Source organism: Toxoplasma gondii, chromosome VIIa, assembly GCF_000006565.2.
Source record: "Toxoplasma gondii ME49 chromosome VIIa, whole genome shotgun sequence".
Classification (NCBI taxonomy): Eukaryota; Apicomplexa; class Conoidasida; order Eucoccidiorida; family Sarcocystidae; genus Toxoplasma; species Toxoplasma gondii.
The window spans coordinates 1,429,845-1,440,615 of NC_031474.1; the positions used below are offsets into that span (position 1 = coordinate 1,429,845).

The 10,771-nt window shown below is 50.9% G+C and overlaps 2 protein-coding genes across 2 annotated transcripts; both read left to right on the forward strand.

Moving 5' to 3' along the window:
* Positions 1 to 8: 8 nt before the first annotated feature.
* On the forward strand, positions 9 to 5,726 carry TGME49_205380 (fructose-bisphospatase I). Its single transcript, XM_018779331.1, has 6 exons — positions 9 to 366; positions 864 to 1,223; positions 1,643 to 1,803; positions 2,502 to 2,651; positions 2,896 to 3,154; positions 3,772 to 5,726. Exons 2-6 carry the CDS (start codon positions 965 to 967, stop codon positions 4,107 to 4,109), a joined length of 1,167 nt encoding a protein of 388 aa, XP_018637277.1. The 5' UTR covers positions 9 to 366; positions 864 to 964; the 3' UTR covers positions 4,110 to 5,726.
* A 37-nt stretch (positions 5,727 to 5,763) lies between these two features.
* TGME49_205370 (hypothetical protein) lies at positions 5,764 to 10,475 on the forward strand. Its single transcript, XM_018779330.1, has one exon. It carries the CDS (start codon positions 7,366 to 7,368, stop codon positions 9,589 to 9,591), a length of 2,226 nt encoding a protein of 741 aa, XP_018637278.1. The 5' UTR covers positions 5,764 to 7,365; the 3' UTR covers positions 9,592 to 10,475.
* Positions 10,476 to 10,771: the final 296 nt, after the last annotated feature.

The following is a 10,771-nucleotide window of genomic DNA, read 5'->3' on the forward strand; positions in this document are numbered from 1 at the left end:
AGACCGACGGATGCTTGGGTTCGCAGTTGACCCTTCTTTCGAAACTTTCGTGCCATTGTGGACTTTGCTGTTTGCCAACAACGAAATCTCCGGGGTGGCTTTTATGTCGAGGGGAAGAGATATCGCTGTCTTTTTGAAGCTGCGCCTCCTCTCAGCACGTCGTCTTTCGCTTCCGCCCTGCCTAAGTCGTCCGAAAGGAAACACAGGACAAGTTTTTGCTCGGCCATCCCTTGAGGTTTAAATTTTTCCGTCTAGGAGCGCTGTTGGTGTTGGGGGACATCTGCCAACGCACATTTCTCCAAGTTGTGAACCGTGAGCATCCCGTTGATCGATAAAAGGCTGCACGCTGCGGTGCTTAACCGTCAGGTACGTCGAGGAACCTGAATGTTCCTCGGTCAGGTGGTCCGAGCGTCAGCGGTGCGTCCGCTCACTGTTATCCTCCAGTGAATATTTCTTTCAGCCGGTGGCTTCTGATCGTTGATGTGGTTCCTCAGAATCCCGGCTCTCTGGACTGAGTGCGGTCCTGGACTTCCAATTGCTGTTTTGTGGGGCCTCTCTGAACTCTGAAGGCAACGTTGCATTCATTTCCACGTAGATTCATAAGAACGTGCACGCAGGTCAACGATCGAAGAGTGGCGGGAAGACTTCATCGGGTGTCTTATTTCTGAAGCCGTGCATGCACTTCTTAGGCTGATACTGCAGACGTGGTAACAGATGCTTGGCCGATGTAGCTGCAGCCGCGTGTGGTGCCGTGTTGTTAATACAGTTGCCGTCAACCGTAGCGCACCACTCCAGCCCTACACCGCACCTGCCTCACGCGGCGCATGTGACTGTCTCACGAGGTGACTTGTACTTTTGTGCAGGAAGCGTCGTTCGTCAGTTGTCAGGTGTTGTGTTAAAAGCGTCGGCCGGCCTCTCACGATTCATATTCTGCGGCTCTCCCCGTCTTTGTATCCTCGGCACCATGGAGAGATCAGACAGCGTACTCAGAATTCCTTTGAATTCAAAGGGGTCAATCTTCATTCCCGATCCCCCCCGGCAGCCGCCCTTGTTCAAGACTAGCATTCAACTGGAACTCGGAGAATACGTGGTACAACAGGCTCCGCTGCTGAGAGAACGTGGCGTCAGTGTCCACGAGATTTCCCAGATCTTCACCTCGATCAAACTCGCTGCGAAATCCGTCAACAAAATAATCACCAAGCAGGGATCGTTCGGCCTTGACGGTATGCGCGACACGCCGTCCACAAAAGTGTCTGTAGTTAGCCGTGTATCTGTAGTTGTACGTGTATGTACAGAGAAATCGTTACTCACTGTACTGTACGGATATCTTCTGGCGTGATGAGGAAATGCCGCTGGTACATCCTGCACAAGTCCATTGTAGAAGTCTCTTCTCTGACTCCAACAGAGTGACGGGAGTTCCGAGCAGGTAACTGCACGGCTGCGTTGCTGGTTGGAGCCTTGTACTTGTGATCAGAGATAGTGACGGTGTGCTTCGTCATGCCGCTAGCGCGTGCATATGTGAATGGCGGTGAGGGGTTTGGGCGGTCGTCTGCTTTGCGCAGTTTAGTTTGTAGCGTTGGCAGTTCGATCACAGATGCGTCGTCTCGTGTGTTCCCGTTTGTGTGCGTGCGACGGTGTCCAGACGGCGCCGTGAAGAAGCAAACAACGAGCGAAGATATTGGGGGTCTTGCCAGCGTGGCAAACAAGCGATTCCTGGAGGCTCTGACGAACCGCGAGGTCGTTGCCGGTGTTGCAACGATGATGGAAGATGAGATCGTCCCTATGGACAACTGTAAAGAAAAGGTATGCTTTAATAAGGAAGGGTCGCAGTAGATTTATGCATGCATTCATCAGCAGCAGTTACATACACTTTTACTGGAGAGAAACTGTAGGCCATGTATCGGTGAATTCCCAAAAAAACGGTCCTGCCTGTATGCTCCAGTCCAGGCTTTTTTTTCTGCTAGAGCTGGTCCGTCAGTCACAGGGGGAGACGTTCTTGTGAAACGGCATTCTTTGATGCGGATAGTTTCCACATAGAAGCAAGTCATGCAAAGCACTTTGCAGCTTGGTTGCTCTTGTCAAGATCCTTATTTTGGCTGTTGGCATTGTCGGATTTCGGTGTGGAGGTGGCGGTTCGGTCAACATGTAGGTCTGCAAGCCTCCCGACGTCTTGCTAAAAATCAAGTTTCATTAAACGGACAGTTCTGCTTCTCAGGACAAGTTGAAGGTAGATTCCACGTTTCCAGATGGCAGGGGATGGGAGTTGTCAGTCCATACGTCCCTCGCTCTATGTCTTGCCACAACATGAAGAGCCGCCGGTCGGCAAAAAGGCGGTGAGAGGAACAGTGCGCGCGCTTCGCATGCAACGTGTCTGGGAACTTGATTTTGTGAAGAAAAAAAGTGATGTAGAGCGTCCTCGAACAGTTTTCAGCGAGGAATGAGACGGAGGAAACCCGTGCCTTTACTGCGAACGGAGCGTGTGAGTGTGGCTGTGGTCGCAGAATTTGGTCGCGCTGATTCATCCTATGGACGGTACGAAGCAGGTGGACGTCAATGTGTCGTCTGGGACGATTTTCTCCGTGTACAAAAGGGTGACTCCAGCAGGATCTCCGGTTGAGTTACGTGACTTCTTGCAGCCCGGAAAGGAACAGGTATGAAAGGACTCATGATGCGAGTTAGGAAAGAGGGAAAATATCTGAAGAGGGGGAGCAACTCTTTTATCAATATGGCAGACAGCACGTATGCTCAAGTTCTTTTTTCAGCAATGGACATGCGCCTGTCTGGTGTACGGTCGAATTCTGCTGAATTTTCATCGGCAAGAATCCGGAACGGTTCGGCATTGGAGGTGCATAACATTTTGATGATCCTTTTTCTGCACACTCCTTTTGTGTGCAGGTGTGCGCTGGGTACGTCTTGTACGGCTCGTCAACGGTCATGGTTATCACCGTCGGTTCAGGAGTTCACGGCTTTACGTTGGATCCGTCTTTGGGATCTTTCCTCCTCTCTCACGTTAACATTCGTATCCCCGAGGACGGCAAGATCTATGCGATCAACGGAGGCAAGGTCAACAAGTTCCCTTACGGTGTCCGGGCGTACATCGACTACTGTCAGTCGAAAGCAATCTCGTGTCGGTACATTGGCTCCCTCGTTGCTGGTAGGTTGGTCAACCTTTTGCTCCCGTCGATTTGCGTGTCCAGGATTGGAACTGCCAGGTTGGCGGAGTCACCGAAAATATAATATCCGTTTCTAGTTCGATCTCCACGTCGTCCAATCTTTGCGGCTGCACATAAAATATATTGCACAGAAGTCATCTTGAAGACGTGGCAGAACGTGCTCTACTTGGTGGGACTGCAGGACACAGAGACAGATGACAATGTTAGTCCGCCTGCGAGTCCGCTGTTCCAAGTTTGGAAGGAACTCCTATGAAGGCCCGCCTCTCGGAGAGCTTGCCTTTTCAGACTGAAAGAACCATCTTCCGTAGACAGCAGAATTTGTTTTGCTCACCACACGTTACTGAAAAGCATGTTCCTTGCGAATAAGACTGCTTGGACACTTTGAGCTGGAGTTTCACGAATGCCCGGCTTAGGAGTGGCATATGTGCCCAGTCGTCTCCGGGGATTCACGAGGCACTGACGCGCAGTTTCCTCAAGGGCATATGGCAGCGTTGGAGCGAAAGGTCTTTGCCGACGGCAAAGGATAAGTGGTGTATGGAATTGCAGCACTTGAGTATTATTTCAGTGGGTTCTTTATTTTCGCCATATGTCTTTTCAGATTTTCACCGGAATATGCTGAAGGGTGGCATCTACATCTACCCACCAACATTCACAGATCCGACCCCTTCGGTCTCCATGATATTCCAGTGCTTTCCGCTGGCCTTCCTGGCCGAACAGGCGGGTGGCAAAGCAAGCGACGGATTCACGCGCATTCTTTTAATCCAACCTGTTAGCCTGAGAGACCGTATCGCTTTTTTCTGCGGCAGCAAGCACATGGTAGACGGCGCCGAGGCACTAATGGCGCAGTACAAAATGCGAGACGGAGGCTGGTGTTTTCAGGCCAACAAGACTGCGGAGTTGGGGACTCCGAACGCCGGAAACAAAAGATGTGCATAATGAAGGCCATGTTTTCTCCGCCAGAAGAAGCGGTCCCGATGGAATGCTTTTCCAAGAGACTTGATCCTTCCGAGACCAGCTTTATTTTCAGAATTGTTGACGGCGACGAGGTGATTGTGGTAAAAGAAAAGCATGTGAGTTGAGGGCCTGAGACTAGTTCGACGCCTCCTCTTGTCGCAGTGTTATGGAAAGCATGATGCATCATCTTCTTAGCTGGCAAGTCTGTTGATAGCCTCATTGACACTTGGGAATTGAAGTATGTGACCTCATGTGCCGATTGGGTGGTTTGAAGCATGCTTTGTCTTGAAGCGTGGTGCCCCGCAGCGTGGCTGCGTGCATACCCGGTTCCGACTCTGTCATTTGTTGAAGGGAGGAGAAGGTGGAAGGCTCCTAGTTGCGCACAGTGCGTGAGGAACGTTCAGCACGGACATGGCGCGTGTGCCGGCTCTGCACAAATTGCTTGTCCGAGCCGGCTCTGTAAAATTGTTGCCTTTGTATCTTGTTCCCCGTTAACGGTCTCCGCTCATTTGTTCATATTTTCACGTCTGTATACTATGGTGTACAATGTGGTCGTGTATTTAACACAGGAGTGGAAGGTGTTATTGTGCGGTGAATCGTGGTCCATGTGCAAGACCTGCATCATGCGTTTTTGGGTGACGAACCCTCCGATATAGCTCCTTCGGCTGATGTGAACTAGAAGGATAAGATGGGTGAGAAACGATGAGAAAACTGTTTTGTTGATATTGCTGCGTCAGTCGTGTTACGAGAATTCAGGCAAGACTGAGAAGCACATGATTGGCTTGTCCATCGCATACCATTATAGATTTATGGTGTCAGCGGCTTTCGTGTAGACTTATTGAGTGTTTTTGACGCGAGCATATTCGCGGGACTATCGAATACGCTTAGAGGGCGCGAGCCGGGGCGGCTAACGTGATCAGCATCCTTTTTTCGGAGTACGGAAATCGAAACCAGATGGTAACACTGTGAAGGGCCATGAAAATTTCCGAAAGCCTAGGTTCATCAGAGTTCATAGATATGCTCGCACTTACTTCCCAGTCAAAGAATGTTCAGAAAGGCACCGCTTCAATCTTCTTTGCATTCTCAGGATTAGACAGTCGCACTGCAGTACTGTCACCGCTCCAGAAATACGCGTCTTCTCAAATCAGAAAGTCGAAGTGCTACACGTGTCTCACGCAGGGTGAAGGAGCATGCCATTACCGATGTAGTATCATCTGATCGTATGCTGGGGTGCCGCCAGTAAACGTCGGGAGCGGGCAGCCATCCTTCACAGGATCCCCAGAAAAGATGTGGACGTTTGTGTTGCGCGAACCTGTGAAGTCCAGCTGATTAGGATTTGAGAACTGAGTGAACGATTGAAGTGCGGTGAAACGGCCACGCCACGCTGGTGAACCGGATGTGTTATATGCCTGTTGCCGTGGTGTCAGTCAAATTCTTAAAAAGAGAACTATCATTGCCTCCCGATGCCTCAGATATTTCTGCTTACACGATTTTTAGTCGAAGTTTTCTAGCTTGCTGTAGCCCGGCTCTCGAAGGACTGAATTGTTTTAAGAGAGAAGCCGAAAATGGTTGCCTCATTTTTGCACCAGTTTTTATGTTTTTACGTGTTTGCCAATTAGTCTAATCTGTTTTGTTTCCTGCATTCAGGTGTGCGGATATCATATGTGTGTGTGTTTCGAGGCTTGTGTGTCACGGTCGCTAATTTTTCTGAAGCAATTCAGGAAGCCCTAGCCCTTCCTTCAGATCCAAGGACACTCTAGGACCCCTTCATACAGTGGGAACCCTTGACTATGCAGGTTCTGAGCACTCGCTGTGACACTCACTCACATTCATGAGGGGAATAAGAATAATCTCGTCAATGTATAGGCTTGCAAATGAAAAGCCAGTATTTCTAGACGCAGAAGTCATCGTTTAAATGACACTACAATCTGGTAAATATTTTACCCTCGCTCGTGGCCATGGACAGCCCACTCAGCAAAACGGATCAAGGAAACTGTAGCATGGGGGACGTCTCCAGAGTCCACTCATGGAGCAAGAAGTCATACCTGGGTCTGGGTTCTTTGACAACACACCCGATGCAGTGTGTGCGAACAAGGAGTGAGTGACATTTCCTTTGTGGCTGCTCTTCAGCACGCGACGGCGCACTCCGACCTCAACCGGCGACACGATGGGATTGTGTCCACAATGTGCGTCTGTCTCCCCTTCGCATGCGTGGAAAAGTGATGCTGGCGCGCGAAGGATCAACTATAAAGGGGAAACGTGTGCTTCTGCGAAGTGATTCTCCCCACTTGGCAGAATCGCTTGCGTCGAATCAACTTCGCCCGCGCTCCCCTGTGCGGCGGACGATGGTGGATGCCTGTCTGAAGACGTGGTAGTGTCTTGGCGTGGTGCCATTTCAGCGCTATGCCAATCCACTAGGAGACGAGAATGCAACCTCGAACCTGAAATTTGAAGATACTTTTACAAATCTGCCGTTACCAATACCTATGTGCAGATATTCCGACGGTTGTTCGCCACTTCGGTCGTCGATATTGCATTGTTTGTTGTTCTCTCTTGTGCCACAGTCTATGGACTACTCAGCTGCAGCGCTCCCCCAGCTAGCTGAAACACCGAGTGACTACTTTGACTTCGGACGAGGAAACTCCGTTCAAGTGGCCACCTTTGTGAAAGAGTCCTTGTCGTGCAGGATGAAAGGAAGCCGTATGCAGCGGGCGGACTTGTTTGCTATTTCTACTCCATAGTGTCGCAGAAATCAGCCTTCCGTTGTGGGCACGGTCTCTGGGTTTACGTATTTCGTTGCGCCTTCCTTGGCCCCAACCACGCCGTCCACTCGGGCGTTGCCCGTTTCCTTCGTCCGTCCCAGCGGTGTCTGTAGGGCCAACGTTTTTTCCATGGCACAAATCAACAAGGTGCCAGTACAAGTGGTCTGAAAAGAAAGTGGCCTCCCTTTTCTGTTGGCGTAGGGGAGAATAGTTTCTGCAATTAAGCTCTCCGGCGGCAGACCACATGCGAGGGTCGACACGGTGCCTCTCCTCGTGTTCCTGCCACGTGAGTTCAATTTTCACAGGTGGCCTCGAACCTGTGCATTTTGTGTTTGTTCAGTCACGATTCCACTTCAATTTGCGAGAAAGGCCTTAAACCCCCTCAGCCAGTATTGGCTTTCTTCCGTTAACGGCACACGTGAGCAATGGGCGCGTATTCATGTTTTCCATTCTCCAGTCCGTGACTTTGAAGACCCATGGCACTCTGGGGCATAGAATTCCCGATCGCTCCCATACGGGAGTGGCGGATGTGGCCGCCATTTCTTGCTTTTGTGAGCTGCCAGTTTGTCTTGCTCATCGTCCACAGTGTGGCACATGATGCCCTTGTGGGAGTAACCGTTTTTCTCTCGTGCGTATCCTGTGTTTCCTGCATCATCTGGCGCCGCCTTCGTGTGCTGTTGGCGAACTTCTTGTCGCAGTGTTTTCTGTTTTTCGTGCTGCTAGTTTGCGCGGTCACAGGCGCTTCGTCCATGGCCGGGCTGCACGAAAACAAGCCGTATATGGCGCTTGTTGTCATCCAATTTCTGGCCTTCTCACTTGGCCTCGCAGCTTGTGGTAACCTAGTCTACCGCTTCAAAACGAAGGCACCCATCATTCCCGTCACATCTGCCGTTCGGAAGCCACCAATCGAGTTCTGTGAGCGCGAAGTTCGCCTGACTTCATCTCATCAGAGTCTCGACTCGAACGGTGCAGACAGTGGACTGATTTCGACCTTGTTTGGCCTCATTTCATCTAAGCGGCCATCTTTTTGTGCCAGTCAATGTCACTCTGATGCCGATGCAAAGACTGCGTCGAGTACCCAGGCTTCCCGGGGCTACGCATCAGACTCTGAGAAAAACGACAGCGCATCACTTACAGACAGGAGCGCTGTGGAGGGAAAATGCAACAGCAACAGTATTCGCGTCACTGACGGGCGAGAAAGTGACTGGTTTCTGACCCAAAGCTTCAGGCACGACCAGGAGAAAGAGCAGCTATATCAGGATGCTCTAAGAAGCTTTGCGGAATCCAGTCTTCCTGGCCCTTGTCAAGCTCCCTCTCACATGGAAGTCAGTCCCGATTCCGCCCAAGTGCCGGCCTGCGCCCTTTCCTCCCTAGCCCCTTGTCTCAATGCCTCCTTGGCTGGCACAGATGAGGCACCGTCATCAAGTGCGCTCTCCGAAGAGCGCGATCTGCATCGGGCTTCGGGCGAAAGCATCGTGGTCTTCAGCGCAACTGATGAGAAGGGAGTCTTTTACGTTAGGACGACAAGCGTTTCTCCGGTTCCTTCACCAACAAATGTGGATAGTGAAGCATCTTCGTTCGACCTCTCACCGCAAACCATGGACGGCGACTGCCACCATACCAACAAGACAACAGAACCCGAACCACTCTCCATGGAAGCTGCCGGCTCTCCCGCCGGGCCGAAGCGTTATCGAGTAGGTGCGTATTCCTGCGATGACTACGCCTACAGGCAAACGAGTGATGGAGAGCCACCTGCGACGTATATCGTTCAACTGACAGACTCGGATTGCAGTGAATTTAGCTCCGCCGTAGCACATGGATCTAGTGTGGCACCGGCAAGTGGTGTGGCGAACCAGCTGAATCCACCATCTCCTCTTCAGAGTGCGTGGAAGACTCTTAAAAGGAAGTCACGGAAGTCTTTGCAAAATGCGATCCAGTACCTCAGCAGCAGCAGTGAAGCACAGTCAGATGAATGTCACATCGCCAAACCTGTCCCTGTTCGTGGGAATAGTGGAGAAGAATACTGCCACACTCCACCAGGCGCACGGACTGAACGAAGCAGGAAAGCGCCCACTGGGCAGAGGCGAGAGGTTTCCAGTACTAGTGGAGTGCCGACTTCGATGGGGGTTGGGCCGTCCCATCCGAATAGTCAAAGGGGCATGCAATCGCCATTGACAACTCCCTCTGGAGAAGAGGTCGACCTCTCTGCGTCTGTCGGCGCACCCACTGGTGCCCATGAAGAAACAAAAGCCGGACCTAGCGGTGACGTTCAGACGCTGCCCGACACAGATTCCGGCGATGCACCTGTGAAATCCAGGGGGACTGCGACTGGTGCTGAGGCGCAAATCACCAGTGGTGGATATAAGTTAGCATCAAATGCGTGTCCCTCGTGGAAAAGCAGGGATATTTTCCCGGGGCTACGATCTGATGATAGTCTAAAACAAGACGATGACTCTGGGGAGGTACCTAAAGATTCCCGCGCTGCGTGTACGGGGGACTGGGTCTCAGACTCTTCCAATACAGGTTGGGGGCCAGCGGAAAAGCAAGCCCGCAGCTTGCCAGGCAACACAAAATATTCACCACCATCGTTTGTCGGTGATGCGGCAAAGAATCAAGCGGAGTGGCCTGAAGGTGATATTTCAGGTGACGATGGTAGCGTCAATTTGTCTCTGAGTTCCTCCGAAGCAGATTTTCAACCCTAAAACCCCATGAGAAGTCCACTGACACGTGGCCAGTCGTGTTCACCTATGCGCACGTTTCCTCTTACACGTCTACCGCACCCGTTCAGGAGGCAGCCTGCGAAAATGCACACACAAAGGTTTTGTACGGGGAGGGTGCGGTACAGTACAAGTATAACATGGAAAAGCAGCGCAGCAACGCATTCTGGCAGCAATGATGTAATAAGAAAGGAAATGCCACAGATGGCAAAGGAGAGGATGCCACAAGCCAAAATGGCAGGTGAAAGACCCTCACTTCTTGAACAGTTTCGTCGGATGTAGGTACGTTAGAGGCCGACTACGGACAGATGAGTCCCTTTGTGATCCCCTCACTACATGAAACGCTCTGATTTCATGTTTGACCATGAAGTCCTGGCGGTGCCAAACAAGTGTCCAATAAGCATGCGTTGGGAGTAGAATTTTGGCGACGCTCGAGTGACTAAGGAGAAGAAATCATGTTTGGGCGGCTGGGAATTGAGTGCAAGATGAAACAGGTGGGACGGTTAAAGATTTTTACACATTTATGGAGTCAGACAAATAGCACCGTCTTGGTCAGTGTTGTTTTCACAATTATGCATTGTTTGAGTGCAAGCGAACAGGCAATACCGTACACGATTCGGTTCACAAAAGTGCCAATATCTTTTTGTTTTTTTCACGGCTGCGGTATTGTTACTGTTTCCCGCTCGTGTGCAGCCAGCTCCCACATCTCACGAACATTTTGGCCGCTGGAGGCAGCTTTAATGGCGATTCGACCGAAACAGATTAATTGTCCATTTCCTACCATTTACACCCATTCGAACACTAACTCAGGTACCCCAGATGGAACCATGGTGGTCTCAGTGAAGCGGACTCAAATGCTTAGTTCCACCGCAAATGATTTGCCCTATAAATGCACAGAAAGAGACGTGGCCTGGCTTCGAAAGAGTCCAGGAGGACGCCTTGGGCCAAACGGAAAGTGATTTATTATTTGTTCTGGCATCCGTCGTAGTTACCGTGTCTGACAGCCAATCAGGGATTCACTTTCGATCAGCACTGTCATGCACAAGCGCTGGAACACTTTATGTAGGTTCGTGGAGATCCACATTCTGCGGAAGTTCGTACATTCCAAGAGTCTCTTTCATGATGTGAGCATACTAGGAAAATTTTCCCAAATCTTTGTTGTCGT

What these genes read in the sequence shown, in the direction of transcription:
- TGME49_205380 (XM_018779331.1), top strand. Translation starts at nt 965, where the DNA reads ATGGAGAGATCAGACAGCGTACTCAGAATTCCTTTGAATTCAAAGGGG. An exon ending in GGGATCGTTCGGCCTTGACG is followed by an intron (nt 1,224 to 1,642) that starts GTATGCGCGACA and finishes GACGGTGTCCAG; the next exon opens with ACGGCGCCGTGAAGAAGCAA. An exon ending in TGGACAACTGTAAAGAAAAG is followed by an intron (nt 1,804 to 2,501) that starts GTATGCTTTAAT and finishes CTGTGGTCGCAG; the next exon opens with AATTTGGTCGCGCTGATTCA.
- TGME49_205370 (XM_018779330.1), top strand. Translation starts at nt 7,366, where the DNA reads ATGGCACTCTGGGGCATAGAATTCCCGATCGCTCCCATACGGGAGTGG.